General features: G+C 55.7%; 1 protein-coding gene across 1 annotated transcript; it reads right to left on the bottom strand.

The window, feature by feature from the left end:
- Positions 1-3,492: 3,492 nt before the first annotated feature.
- On the bottom strand, positions 3,493-11,104 carry Clba1 (clathrin binding box of aftiphilin containing 1). The gene is made up of 5 exons (XM_005334694.5): positions 10,208-11,104; positions 8,796-8,941; positions 7,129-7,258; positions 5,479-5,595; positions 3,493-4,205 (listed from the first exon to the last, which is right to left on the bottom strand). The coding sequence occupies exons 1-5, from the start codon at positions 10,628-10,630 to the stop codon at positions 4,041-4,043; spliced, it is 981 nt and encodes a 326-aa protein (XP_005334751.2). The 5' UTR covers positions 10,631-11,104; the 3' UTR covers positions 3,493-4,040.
- Positions 11,105-14,887: the final 3,783 nt, after the last annotated feature.

Below are 14,887 nucleotides of genomic sequence, written 5' to 3'. Positions count from 1 at the left end.
CTGTTGAGGTTCAGCCTGGCCACTCCCACGGAGCCCCGCTGCTGCTGAGGGCCCTGCTCCCCTGCAGGTGACCATTTCTGGCCCATACACTTCATCCTGTGCTGCCCAGTAGGCCATAAGCCCCACTACTCCATCTGCCCTCCATGCCTCCTGAGTGAGCTTCTGCTGATCAGCCAGGCCCACCTCTTGCTGATGATGTCAATGCCTGAGCAAGAGAATGGAGAACTGATGGGGGGTGGGGGGGGCGCTGGAAAGCTCAGAGGAAGCCCTAAGAATGAGGTGCTCAGAACAGACCCTTAGCATGGCTGCATGGGGGGTTGCTGCCTCTGTGGGCTGTACCTCGTCTTTTTTGTAAAAATCCCCCAGATGTGTAAATGGCACCTTGCAGCAGCCTTGGGGCTAGACGCCGTGTTCCTGTAGTCAGAATCTGGTTGGACCTGCTGACTTGCTGCTCTGCAGTCAGCAGGGCTGTGGGGGACCCACAGGTGAAGCCCAGATTGAGCTGAAGATGCCACTGCAGCTGGATTCGGGGCAGAAACTTGGATGGGATTGAAACATGGATATCTTGCTGCCTCCATAAGTGGCTTCATGTGCTCTTGGCACCTGGCGCTCAAGAAAGCTGCCATCCTGCCTGTGTTAAGCTGGGGGACAGGCAGGGCCCAGGCTCCAAGATGGCCCTGGGCACTGGGTGCCCTGAACTGGAGCAGGCCTGATTCTTGGGAGGCTCTGCCAAGCCCTCACCTCTCCTTCCAGCTCAGGCTGTTGGCCTGGCCCCACTGGGTCAAGGCACCAAGTAGGACACACAGCAGGAGCATGGGCCCATGGAGGTACCAAGTGCATGATCTGGTACCCTAACACACTCAGCCCGTGTGGTGCCCGTCACCTCCTCTCCAGCCAGGGTGAACAAGGCTGGGGTATGGTGCACTGCCCAAAGCCCAGCCCCTGGTGAGGAATGAGCGGGGAAGGAGCTTTCCCTCTGGGCCGGCCTGCTGTTGCTGTGGGAAGCTGTCCAGGGTGGTGTGGGAGGGGCATGAGCAGTTGGAGGAAGGGTCAGGCGAGGGCTGGGGACTGGCTGGGGTCCACTGGCACCCAGCACCCAGGGTGTCTGAGTGTCTGAGGACCCTTGCTTGCCCCGCCCCCACATTCCTGTGGTGCAGCTTCCTAGGGAAGCACCTGGCCTTTCTGTGCTCTTCCCGAGGGCCACAGGGTCACAGCTTCTGCCAGCACCTGGCAGGGGTCCCCTTAGCCACAGCCTACAGTTCCCTGTACTCCACTGGAAGGACCCAGAAGACAGGCTGTACTTCAGAGTAACTGAGGCATGCTGTGCCCACTGAAAGCCCCTTGTTCACACTTCACATACTTCACGTAGCAGCGGAGGGGCTGTATCAGGCCCTTGAGCCTGTTGCCTAGGTTGGCCAGTTGTAATTACTGTTCGTCTTTTTTGTTTTTCTGAAATGTGTATATATTTATTTCGGCAGTGCTGCCCAGGGCCTCACACATGTGAGGCAAGTGCTGTGCCTTTGAGCTACTTTCCCAGCCCCCTGAAATAATTTTTAAGCTAATCGAGCTATAGAGGCCATTTTTACCTTAAAAATCCGGTTAGCCTTAGAAAATAGAGCATGTTTATACATTGACAGTTCCATAATCAGGAAATAATTCCTGAATATTCTCTAATACTCAGCATGTTCAGACATCTCTGCCCTAAATTCATTCCCCTGTACCACAAAAAACAAAAACAAAACAGTTAAAAAGGACATTTGGGATAGTGTTTTTTTTTTTTTTTTTTTTTTTGGTACTGGGAAATTAACCCAAGGGTGCTGTATCACTGAGCTATACCTCCTGTTCTTCTTTAAAATTTTGAGTCAGGACCTTGCTAAGTTGCTGAGGCTAGCCCAGGCCATCCTCTGCCTCAGCCTCCCAAGTCAATGGGATGATGTCAGGCTACCGTTTCAATTTTTAAGAACAGGTTTCAGGGTTGGGGTTGTAGCTCAGTGGTAGAGCGCTTGCCTAGCAAGCATGAGACACTGGGTTCGATCCTTAGCACCACATAAAAATAAAGGTATCATGTTCATCTACGACTTTTATATATATAAATTATAAAATGAACAGGTTCCATGGAGTGGAGTTCACAGCATACCCGAATCGCACCCCCTGGGTGATGGTTTATTGGAAAGACTGGTCACACAAGCAGGGTGTGGCCCTCCTTGCCTCACAGCCCCCTCATGGGCCAATGTGCTGCCGCTGTAGGCAGACAGCCCAGGACTCGGCGTATCCCCATGCTGTGTGTCCCTGTTCATTACTGGTTCTTCCAGTTAATCTTTAAATGGGAAAATTAGTATCTACAAAGGTATGTGCTATTTTCTGCATGATGGATGGCTCAGGCCCGTTAGCAGCGGGTCACCTCAAGAGTCATCCTGCTTTGCAGTGGGAATACTTACAATCCAAGAACGTAACTGCCTGTGCAGTGGGTCTCCTGAGGGCTCATCTGGTGGGAGACGGCACCCTTGCCCCTGTAGCTGCATGCCCTTGGCTCTTGTGAGGGTGGCTTCTCGGGCCCACCTGTGCCTGGGGTGTGTCACCCAATGGTGTGCCCAGGGCTACCCCAGGTGGCAGGTTCCACCTGGCTGGTGGATGACAGTACTCCCTCATGCATGTGTATCACCTGCCTTTACACTTGTTTGTGGGGGCCATGTGGCCCATTCCTCCCCTCTATTGGGGAGCAGGCCACAAGGAAGTGGGCCTGCGAATGCCTTTCACAGCCGGAACTGGCCATCCCCGGTAAGTGCCCAGTAGTGGGGCTGGGATCACACAGGCTATGTTTTGGGGGCACCTCCATGCCGTTCTCCATGAAGGCTGCACTGCACTGTGCTCCAGCCAAGCGGGCAAGGCGGCCCTCACCAGCAGGCCTCGGTGTCCTACCCGCACTTCTCTGAGCAGGACTGATCCTTTGGGCCATTTGTGTGTGTGTGTGTGTTCTGAGAAGTGTCCCTCCAGGCCCTTTGTCCACCTGTAATTGGTGACACTGCCCCTGCAAGGTCCACATTCTCCCTGCCGCCCGCCTCCCTCTGCTGTGCAGAAACTGCCTTTTTATTTCTGTGTGCTGGTCTACACGTCCTCTGGTTAAGGGCGAGAGGTCAGAGCAGCTTTCCTGACATCTGGTGCCATGGAAATGATCTGAGCCACCCCTTTGTTGTGGGCCACATGGTATTGATGCACAGCCACCTGGGGTGACCAGGGACAGCCAACTTCCTTCCTCCTGGCGGGCACAGCAGCTATCACCTGCACCTACATCAGTGGGTCAGGTGAAGGGAAGCTGGCACCTCCTGAGCAAGTTGGTCCTAGAGTGGCCTTGGTACAGAGACAGCAGGGGCTCTACCTGGAGTGCCAGCCCCCAGCATGGCCTCTGTAGCCCCTCCAGCCTCAGGTCTCCCCTTCGGGACAGAATGTTGTCATCAGTCCTTGCAGAGTCAACCAGTCAGCAAGAGCACAGGCTTACTGAGGCCCTTTATTAAGTAAAGCTCTACAAAGTCAGTGCTGCCCGCTTGGCCCTTTCCTGGAAGAAAACCGTCTATGCAGGAGATGACCAGTGAAATACACTTGCCTACCCACCTGGGCCTCCAGGGCTGGCGCAGTGTGGCCTCCCAGCCATCAGAAAGGCCTATCCCCAAGGCCACCAGTGTGAATGCGGTTGGGGAGTGCTCATGGCACTTCCAGGAACAACACAGAAGCCCAGGACCTCCTGGGACCAGGTGCCAATGCTGTTTCTCAAAGTGCAGCTGTCTCCCAGGTGGTATTTCAGTACATGCCCCACTTTGGGCCAGGTGTGGGATCATCCCTGACACCCTCCACCAGGAGCAGGTGGCATCTGCTGGTCAGGCTGCAGTGCATCCAGAAACCCCTCCCCTCTGCTTGGGGACTGGCTCTGCCCAAGACACCCCATGCTTCCTGATCAGACCTGAGGCTGGGGTTTTGAAAGAGCCTAGGAAACCAAACCCAACCAGTGAGATGATGTGAAATGCCTACATGACATACTCCTGTTTCTAGCATACATCCCTGTTAAAAAACGCCAGCTTTAGGTGACGTGGAGGGAAAACCTTCTTTTCCTGTGGACTTGTGATGTGTCGCCCGTTTCCATGCAGGGGTGTCTTCAGAAAGAGGCTGTAGGTAATGAGGCTCCCCTGTCTGCTGCCAGGTGTCCCTGAGAGCTGAGAGGAGAGCAGCAGTCAAATACAAGTACAGGTGACTAGAGGTGCCAGGTGGCATCTGCCCTGCCCATCTCTGGCCCCTCAACAATCTCTCCTTGGTCACTGTGATCCTAAAAACTTCATTGTGCAGTGCAACCAGAGAAGTGCACAGCGCTGGTGTACTGGGACCAAGGCCACTAGTGGCCTACCTATCCCTGGCCTTCTCCCCACTGCAGCAAGCCACTGCTACCTGACTTCCCAAGTGAAAGGCCAGCTTTCTTACCATTAGCACTAGTAACTGAACCCAGGGCATCTACTACTGAGCAACACTCCCAGCCCTTTTTATTTTGAGACAGGGTCTCATTAAATTGCCAAGGCTGGCCTTGAACTTGGAATCCTCCTATTTCAGTGTTCCAAGTGTTGGGATTGCAGGTGTGTGCCATGGTGCCAGAAGAGCTGGTCTGTTTCCTAAGTAGGATCCTGGCCCTTATCCTGGGTCTGGTCCCCCTACCCTCCATGCTCCCAGCCTTGCAGTTCCCACGTCGCAGCTGCTGCTGGACCTCCTCACGTGCTGGCTACTGTAAATGCCACAGCTACAGACAGGTAACCTGTTGTGCTCAAAGACAAATATAGTGTCTACCTCGAGGCTTCTTCCAAAGAACAGAGGGACCCAGAGTCCTCTGGGGCCTGTGACAGACCTGTGTGTGTTCATGCAAAGGCCTTCCTGAGTGCCTGCATACCTGGCACCATGTGCCAACCATCAAGGCTGCAGCTGGCATCAGCTGGGTGGCACCACACTTGCCCCAGACTCCCTCGGAACCTGGCTGCAGTGTCCTCCCACAGAGAGCTGTGCCTCACTGCTGGCCCTCTCCTAGCAGATCTGTAACACACGCTGCCCAGTGCCACGCTCTCCCACCTCCCACTCACACACACAGCCCTGTGGCTGGGCCTGGCCACCTGGCCACCTGCCCCTCCTGTAGCACCTGATCCAAGCTGGGCATGTGACGCCACCCCAGATGAAAGAGAGGGCTTCTGGAACACAATCTTCCACCTGCCCTTCTTCCTGCTTCGAGTCTCACTATGAGGGTGAGGAAAGCTGCTTGGCTGACTTCAGGCGCCCACCCCTGCCCAGGTGGGAGATCCAGGACTACCCTGCCTGCGGTGCAGCCTTCCTACCCGTGCATTCTAAGTGCCTAGGCATCAAACAAGAACAGAAGCCAGGCTCAGTGAGGACACAGGGAGCTGTGTGCGGACCCAGCTTTGCCTCCTGAGGCCTCTCCTGTGGGGTGCTCACCTTCGTCTGGATCAGGGCTTTGCAGTGGGGCAGGTCGAACGTGCTGAGTGCCAGCAGCTCTTCAGGACCTTTGAGGTCAGGACCTTCTGAAATGTGACCCTGGTCTCTGGAAGGACTCTGAGGAGACAAACCTCTATGTCACACAGCTGACAGGGTCACTGTCTCCTCTCACCTTCCGTTTTAACCCGAGCCCCTCTACCTTAATTCTGGACATGCATAGGCCCTGGGAGGGTCAGGCCAGGGCCCTCCCTGCTCAGCGCTGCCACCTGCTGTCTATCATCTGGTTCAGGGGCAGCCAGACCTGCCTACTGTGGTTCTAGTGTGTCCCCCAGAACTTCTGTACTGAACACACAACCCCAAATTCACAGTGTTGATGGCACTTGGGGTGATTGGGGTGGAAGGAGGCCAAGAGGTGGGGCCCTCCTAGTGGACTAGTGGCCTTATAAGAAGAGAACTGAGCTGGCATGACTGCTCTGTCGCCTTGTGATGGCTGGCACCATGTTAAGGTGCAGCAAACAAGGCCCTCACCATGCCAGCACCATGCTCTCCTTCCATACTCCAGAACCATGAGCCAAACAAAATTCTATGCTTTACAATTACCAGGCATTTTGTTGTAAATAGAGAATGGAGTACGACAGTGTTCAACAGAAATGCCCTTATGGCCACCTGAAGGATGAGCACCCACAGCCTGCCACTATGGTAGCTGTTCTGCCTGAGCCTCCCCTCCAGAACCCCCTGGTTCTGTTTCCCCTGCACCACACGGCCTCCTGACCAGTCAGCATGGCCATCGTCCACATGACTATCTTCACTGGGACCATGAGGCCCGCCTTGTCAGCTCCTTTTTGAGTTCCATTTTAAAAGTTTCCACCTAAGAATGGAGGGCTGCGGCTGGGGCTCAGTGGTGGAGCACTTGCCTAGCACACTGAGGCACTGGGTTCCACCCTCAGAACCACATAAAAATAAATGAATAAAGGTATATTATGTCCATCTACAACTAAAAAACATTTTTAAAATACTCAAGAATGGAAAAAGATCTGTTCTATATTGACTGCTGAAAGGTGGCCCTGTCACTGTTTCTTGATGACACAGGCCTGATGTGTGTATCCTGGGCTTGGCTGGCTCTGGGCTGCTCCTGCCTCATGCAGCAGCAGCTCCTGTCTATGAGACTATCTCTGCCCATCATGGTGCACACTGGCCATCCTCCACATTCCAAGGGCCTCTCCCTCTCAGCCTCATGCCTGTGCCCATACTGGAACTTGCCCTTGTCCCCTTCAGCAGGCCCTGGCCTAACCTCAGCACCTCCTGCAACACCCGAGGTACAAGCACACCTTGGTGATTTGCAGTGCCCTGCAGAGTGCTCCCACCCATGCTCTAAACTTCATGGTATTCCACCTCCACACATGGCACCTTCCTCCTCTCCCCACCAAGTCCATGTGCACCCTGTCTCCACATCTGCACCCACTCCTGCAGGACCCCGCACCAGTGTCCAGGTGCTGCCCACAACAGGCACACCCACACCCCTCACCACCAGTGGCCTTCTAAGTAATCAGTGGCTTCTGACCTCGGGACAGTTGGCCTTCCAGTGTCATTTTCTCCACCACCCTCTCTGTCCTGGGCCCAGTGAAGTTTCCACCCCCTGAACCACATCACCTTCTGAGCAGCTTCTATGCCAAGAACCAGGAGGAGCTTCTCCTGGCAATGAGACTGGCTCCAGAGGCATCGCAAAGCAGACATGTTGCTGGTGTTCTGAAGGGCTCGCCAGACTTTTCTAGATTCAGAACTGGAAAATAGATGAAGTCACTAAAGATGAACTTGAAAGCCTTCTGAGCAGGTCAGGAAGCCCAGTCTCACAAGCAGAGGAGCACCTGGCACAGGTGACACTAGATGGCGCCCCTTCAGGGGCCCTGGCTACCTCCTTCACTCAGACACACACCCCTGTGGTCAGTGTTCCTGATGCTGCCCTGCCTCTTCTTTCCACAGTGCGTCCCAGCACAGGAGGCCTGTTCTCATCAGGGAGTGTCTTCAAGGCCAGATGTTTGCTGTCTGGTTCACTATTACAGCTGTGCTGGCCACAAAACCCATGTTCGCAAACTAGGAAAACACTGAGGGCTCAGAAGAATGGATGAAGAAACAAACAGGGTATGGTCACCATCACCACCAGACACTGGGGCAGAGGGGCCTGCTGGTCAGAAGCTTTAGCCCTAGTGAGGACATGGTGGGTATCCGACAACACGGGAGCAGATGGGATGTGTTAAATGCCTAAATCATTTCCCAATCATGCCAATGTCTCGGAACATGCAAACAGGGTTCTTCTCCAGCCCAACAACATTCACCACCCTCTCCTGAGTGTCAGCCCTGCCAAGACTGACTCTAGAACCACTGTGCCTCTAGGGAATGGTCTGCCAGTGCCACCCCACAATCCTATGGCCTGAGGAGCCACTCTTGAGGCAGGCTCTCCCTGGGGCTGTGCCAGGCAGAAGCAGCACACACAGGGAGACAGGCATGTGGACAGTGGAGGCCACAGCCTTTCGGGCTCCAGGTGTCTCTCCCCAGACCACTGTAGCAGGCACAATGGGAAGGTGCTGGGTTACTGCACAGCAGTGGCCATGATGGGTCAAGCCAGAGCTCTGAATGGCCTGCAGAGCTGTGATAAAGCCAGGCCTGTCCAGACATGCACAGACCCCCATGGCTTGCTGACCTGGCCTTCCCCACATTACTGAGGGGCAAAGAAGCCTGCTCATCTCACTTTCTCCCCTCCTGGGGTCTTAGGCCAACTTATCTGGAGCATCTCAGCCCTTCACTGTCTCACCCTGGAGCCTGCTTCTGTCAACAGGTGCTAGAAGCAAACCCTTTCAAAGCCACTGTCAGCACCCACTACTAAGTGCACCTGATCTCTCTGGGAACCCACAGCACTGTAGGCAGTACTGGAAGCACATGGCCACCCGTGGGTTAGTGGAAAGCTTGGGGGTGTTTTCTACAGCTCTGTGGCTGAGGCTCATGGGGTTGCCAATGACCACTCAACCAAGTACACCAGGGCTGCTCTGGGGCCCACCATCTCTCCCATCCTCTCCTGCACTCGTGCTGAGACACAAGAGGGCTGGCACCTGGGCCAGCTTGCTCAAGGTGTGCAAGGTCAGAACTGCTGGAGCCTCCAGCTGTGCTGCCAGCTCCCCATAGGACACTGTAGCCCACAGGAGGCTACAGGGGCAGTGATGCTCTCCAGGAGGCACACACAGAACTTTGTGCAGCCATGTTATTAAACAACCGTGCAGGTACAGCGCTGCCATGGGGTTCTTAGCTCTGTTGGTGTTCATTACCACAGTCTATGTGCAGATGCAAGGCCAGGGTCTTCTTCACTGCTTATGTCCAAGAAATGGTCTAAGGTGGAAACATCTTCAGTTGCCTGCTCAACTGTGACTTCTTGAAAAGCAAACCTAAATATGTTCTCATACCTGAGAACAGGCTGGAAAGAAAGAACATTCCAGAATCAGGAGAAATACAGGCATTTAGGTCACATAATCTGAGTAATTAATTTTGATACAAAAGAAACCTGAGCTCAACTGTGCAGTCAGTGCCACCATCACTTGACACAGCCTCTCCTAAAACCTCTTTTCTCTATAAAATCACAGTGAAAACCACAGAGCTCACAGGAGGTGGGTGAGGGCACAACTCAGAGCTCATCGGAGATGCAGGGAAAAGGTGGCCTTTCAAACACTGGCACAATTTTTCATGTGAGCTGGCTGAGAAGTTCACACATACAATGGAAACAGCCTCACCTTGAAAAGGCCCTGAGGTTTGCAGGCAGCCAGGTGAGGGGTCGGGGACAGTCTGAACTGGGTAGTGTCCTAACGCCAGGTGGGATGGGGGTGGTAAACCAGGTGCTGGTAGTTATCTGAGGTGTGCAGGTGCAAGTTTTATGTCTATCAACATGCCTCAGCTCTGTGGGGTACAGGTGTTCCATTTGCCTAGTGTTTCCTGCAAAATTCCGGTATGCTCAAATATTCCTTAGTGCATCAATTGCATTGGAAAGGAGTCCTAGTTTTAAAACAAGTGTTACAGCAGAACTGACTGTCCCAAGAGCAAGTCTCACTGAAGGCCAAGAAATCACTGGTGTAGGAGAGTTTGGATTACCAGCAATACCTTTTACTTCCCTCCTGACTATTGAACTTATCTTTTGTTCCCTGGTGTGTGTGGTGAACCATCTGGGAAGAGATGGCAAAGAGAAACAACAGAAGGAGGAGAATGACCAGCAGAGAGGAGCCAGAGGAGGCAAGGGTGGGCACTGAGTTCTGAGGAACAGACAAGATGAGGGGCTGGGGCTCAGCTGGCCAGCTCCAGTTCCAGGGCCTTGCACAAAGCTATATGTGATTGTGTGACTTTAGGACTTGGGACTTTATAAGCCAGCAGATTCAGAAAAAGAGCTTCTTCCCCATAGACTCTGAATGAGGCCACACAAGTACCACCTCTGCTGATGGGAAGTGGTCATGGAAAGTGGCCCAGCTTGGGTTGCCCCCACCTGGTCTTGCCCAATCCATTTCTGCAGGCTCTGCTGTCAACTGGTTCCTTCTCTGGCCTTGTGAGGACAGGACAGGCAACCCTATGACAAGGGATGAAGGCCAGAGAGAAGAGGCCCCTCAAAGGCTGGTAGCCCCTTAACCCAGTGCCTGATGCCTTTGAGAGGTCTTAGGGCATTTCTCACTCCGTCTGGTGACAAAGACCACAGAAATACCTCTGAAGATGGGTGGGAAGTGATTCCTGTTGCCCCGGATCCACCCTGGTGTGGTAGGTGAGAACCATCTTCCTTTAAGGCAGGAATTCCTAGTGGCTGAGGATCGGTGGGTCTTTCCAGAAGTTCAAGGGACTGAGGGAGTCCAGACTTGGCTGAAGATTCTCTAAAGCCTTCAAACTCCCCCCACGTGCTGCTGAGCTCCCCCGCGTCGGTACAACTAGTGGTGCAAGTCGGAAGGCCCTCTCCCGTTGGGGAGCTGCTGGCTTTCCCACCTGGCACAGACGGAGGACCCTCACTGTAGATCCTTATCCGTTCCAAATTGTCACCACTCTGTCCTTCAGCTGTGTAGCAGTGGGAAACCTCGGCCCGTTCCCCTGTGAAGTCACTCACGGACTCTCCCCACCACTTCTGCCGGTCTTGCATCTTCGTGCGGCCAGGCCAGCAGACCAGAAGAGGAGCTGCGCACGAGGCATACAGTTGCTGGGCTGAAGCTGCCCAGGGCTGCGCTAGACAGGGCCTGGGGTGCCGCCAGCCACGCTGTCGGGGCCGGCGCGGCTTCCGGGCGAGTACCCACGTGCTGCTGTGTGCCGACGCCGCCTGGCCACTGCTGACCAGTCCAGCACAGGGGCGTGTCCCGCGGCCAACCAAGGTGCCGGACCCGTAAGCCCACCGGCAGGACCGCTGCAGTCTGGAGCGCGTCTTGGGGGCCCCAACGACAAGGCGGGCTGCCGGGCTCTAGCGCCAGGCCCAAAAGGGAAGAAATGGCGCGGCGCTCTAGAGCCCCGGAGCGCGTCCCTGGCGGGAGGGCGAAGGGCAGCCCCACGCACTTCTCTGTGGCGGCTGCCCGCATTCCCTCTGGCCGCGCCAGTGTTGCCCGGCAACGGCGCGCGTCGGTCCGCTTCCGGTGCCCGCCGCCGTGGCGTCAGCACGCTGCCGTGGGCGTGGTCTGCCCGCCCGGCCCCACCCCTTGCTCGCCCCGCGCAGCACCTGCGGTGACCCCTAGAGCCATGGTGCCGCCTGGCCGGGTCCTGTGTGCCAGCCCGCGGGAGAGCTTCTCGCTTGATGATCGCGCGCCCCGCGTGCCTTTGTGCACACCGGTGCATGCCCACATGGAGCGCACACACCGGAACAAGCAAACGCGGGCTGCCCGCTCCGCCCACCGCCGCCGCCGGCCCTGGGTCGCACTTTCTGGCCTTGATCCCCTCATCCTGCTGCGTAGACGCTGTAGGGGCGATTGTGCTTCTGGGGAAGGATTTTTCTACCTAACTGGAGGCTCCCTGAGGACCAGGGACCAAGTCTGTCTTCCCAGAACCTATCCCTAAATGGCTCGAGGTTGTAGGAGAATGAGGGTCCACTGCCTGCAGAGCTCGAGAGGCACGATCCCCCCTGTCTGTCACGAGCCAGCTTCCAAAGTAGGACTAGTTGGGGTGGGGGGACAGTCACCCCCTCCTGCTGCCACCTGCCCCAGCGTAAGGGCACTAATGAGTGAGTTTTGCCCTCTGCCAACTGCCTCCCTAGGTATTCCTGGTCTTTTCTCATCTGTCCACATCCCCTGCCCACACCCCTAGGCTCATGAAGTCAACTTGTGCTTCACTCCATGTCCCCTGCAGCACCCCCAGACTGGCAGCCATACTGGCAGCCATGTTGGCCTCCTGGGAAGGGGAGGGCCACCTCCATGCTCACCCCATTTCCCGCAGCCTTCTTGAGCCCTGCAGAGGTCTGTCCTTGCATGACTTATCCAGCCTCTCCCTGTCCTCAGCCACGCTACTGAAAATTTTGATTTTAAAAATGACAAGATGAGATCATTCTCTGCACCCTGGACCACAGCCTCCTGACACCACCACCCCACACACTTCCTGAGGGGCAGAGCAGCCTGGCAATGCTCAGGGAGCCTTGCAGTCTGACTGCTCGGGACTAGGTCTCTGCAGCACCGCCCTAGCACCCATGGTGGCCCTGCAGGATGGGGGGTCAGACACTGGCTGGGCTTGCAGACAGTGGCTCCACTTGTCTCATTTTCACCCGGGATAGCCTCAGTCAGCAGTCCTGCTGTCTGTCCAACTCCCCTTTCCCACTGGGCTTGCCACCTTGAAGTCCAGAATTGGAAAGGGGATGAGAATGCTGTCCTCTTATGGGGCTGAGGTCTGGGCCCAGATGCCCAAGTGAGAAGGGGAGTGGGTCTGGAATGCTTTTCCAGCAGCTTCCAAGTCCTCTGGCCGCAGCTTTCATGTGAGATGCGTAATGGCCTTCAGGTGGTAATAGAGGAAACCACTCAGGCACCAAACAATGGCAGGTTCCAGCAGTACCTGACCATGGGCTCAGGTGGGGGCCACCTGCACTTCTTGATATGGTAGATGAATGATGTTTTGGGGAACATCACTCAGTATTTCCTAATCCCTGGTAAGCTGGGTCTTCTGAAGTGGAAGGGACCTCACATATGTGATTAAAGCAAGGCTTTCGAGATGAGGAGGCAGTCCTAAATTATGTGGTTGAGCCCCGCATAATCATGGGGTCCTCATAAGGAGAAAAGAGATGGAAGGTGTGGTGGTGCATCAGAAGGCAGAAGCAAGAGGATCACAAGTTCAAGGACAGCCTCGGCAACTTAGCAAGGCTCTGTCTCAAAAGAAAAAATAAAAAGGGCTGGAGGTGTAGCTCAGTGGTAGAGCACCCTTGGGTTCCATTCCCAGTACTGCAGAAATAAATAAGTGAAGGGCTGGAGTTACAGCTCAGTTGTAAAGTGGCCCTGGGTTCAATCCCTAGCACTGAAAAGGAAAGAAAGAAAGGGGGAGGGGGAGGGAGGGAGGAGAAAGACTGGGAGATAGGTCAGGGCTAGAGAGAGAAGATACAAAGGTGCAAGCAGAGGCCGAACAAGCAAGACCACCAGCCACGCAGGACCACAAGCCCCGGAATACAGGCAGCAGGAGGTCCAAAGGACCAGGAGGCTGAACTCCCCTGCAGCCTCCAGAAGGAACACAGCCTTGCCGCCAGCACTGGGAGGGAGGATGAGCTTGTGCTCTTTTTAACCCAGGCCAGGTGTGGCATTTTGCTGCAGCAGACATTTGGAACCATTATATCTGGATGACCCCTAGTGACCACACTGAAGAAATGCTGTCTTGAGGAAGGACCAAGGTGACCCTGACATTGGGTGACCATCCCTGGCTGCAGGAGAGGTGGGGCGGCCCCGGTAGCTGCTAGGTGGCCTCTGCCACTTAGGCCAGCATCTGGGTGGAATTTCCTGCTTCACAGCAGGGGGCATGAGCCTGGGCAGGACCTCCAGGTGCATGGGCAGATCGGGTAGCTGCTCAGATTTAATTGGCTCCATGTGCTGAGGACAGTGGCCCAAGAGGAGTGATTCCTCGCTAAAGTCAGGAGGCCACGACTTCCCCAGGAGGAGACCAGGCTGGTCTCCCAGCCTCCTCTCCCTCTACTTGTGTCTACCCCCAAACCCCAGTCCTGCTTAGAGCCAAGCCTCCCCTATTCCATCCTCAGGAGGAAGGGCCACCCTGGGTCCCGGAGCACCTGGAGCAGGCGCCACTCTGCCTAGAGTCCATAGTCACCCTGGTGGATCCTGGCATCACCAATAGAAAGAATTGGCTGAGCAGGGGTCCCTTGCCCCAGAGATACCCAGGTGTCCTGCTCCTCCAGGATGCCTAGACTCCAGGGAGATGTCCATCCCTACCTGTGTCAGCCTGTGGTCCCTGGGTAGAAGGACCAGCCCCGGAACTTGCTGTGACCCTGTGTCCTGGTCCTAGGCATGTGCTGAGCTGTACAGGCACAGAGGAAGGGACCCCATGCCCAGCCTTGAGTCAGGCTCTTAGCTTTGGGGGAGACTGAGACAATTAGAGACAGGGCTGCTGTGGTTGTGTGGGCCATGTGCCACCTGCTCATGGCCAACGTCCTCAGACCCTGGGCCAGCAGGCCTGGAACCATCCCCAACATCTCTGCAAAGGACCAAGCGGGCTAGGGTAGCTGAGGAGTCCTAGATGCCCCCACTCCCTCTGGCTGGGCTGGGCTGGGTGAGGCTGTGGCGGGAGGAGCAGGGACAAGGCAGAGCTATTTTCGTTATGCTGCTGCAGTTACTGCAAGGAGGCATCAATCATTGATGCTCTGGACATCCCGGCCTGCCTGGAGATATGCAGGAGAGCAGGGGAGCATCCAGTGGGGGGCAGGGTGACATGGCCAGCTCCTGGCCCAGGCCCCACCTGGGAAGGAGAGAGAGCAGGGCGAGTTCTGAACTGGCTTTGTGTCCTCATGATGCTGGCGGGTGAGGGGCACTGCTTCTGGAGCTGAGCCCTGCTGCAGTGGCCTTCCCCAGCTGGCACATGTCCCCAGAGGGGCACTTGTGTGTGATAACAGGAAGTCCTGGCAGTGCAGGGCTCTGCAGTGGATGAAGGTCAGGCTTCAGCTGGTTGGAGGGATGGGGATGGGGCAAGACACACTTTGTCCCTGCTTCTGTTTGCTGTGATCCTGGGGTCCAGGCTGGGCTTCTGAGACCTGGCCCTGGGTATCAAGGTCCAGCTTGTGACTGGCCCCATCTGTGGGTAGGCCCTCTCAGAGACAGCCTCAGGGAGACAGAGCCCACAGTTCCACAGGGACACTTGGGGATGAGTCTGGCCCCTGAGGTGGAGAAGCTCTCTGGGCTGACACCTCAAGTTGTCTATTCCACAAAGCACTGGCCTAAGA

The sequence above is a fragment of the Ictidomys tridecemlineatus genome, chromosome 5, assembly GCF_052094955.1.
Source record: "Ictidomys tridecemlineatus isolate mIctTri1 chromosome 5, mIctTri1.hap1, whole genome shotgun sequence".
NCBI classification, from domain to species: domain Eukaryota; kingdom Metazoa; phylum Chordata; class Mammalia; order Rodentia; family Sciuridae; genus Ictidomys; species Ictidomys tridecemlineatus.
Note: the sequence above shows the minus strand (reverse complement) of the source record. Positions and strands in the feature narration are given on the sequence as shown.

Excerpts from the sequence above, each read along its gene's own strand:
- Clba1 (XM_005334694.5), bottom strand. The coding sequence starts at position 10,630 with ATGCAAGACCGGCAGAAGTGGTGGGGAGAGTCCGTGAGTGACTTCACA. Across the intron at positions 8,942-10,207 it reads CTTCCCACCCATCTTCAGAG|CCTGTTCTCAGGTATGAGAA; the intron begins GTATTTCTGTGG and ends CTTTCTTTCCAG. Across the intron at positions 5,596-7,128 it reads GCATAGAAGCTGCTCAGAAG|AGTCCTTCCAGAGACCAGGG; the intron begins GTGATGTGGTTC and ends TTGTCTCCTCAG.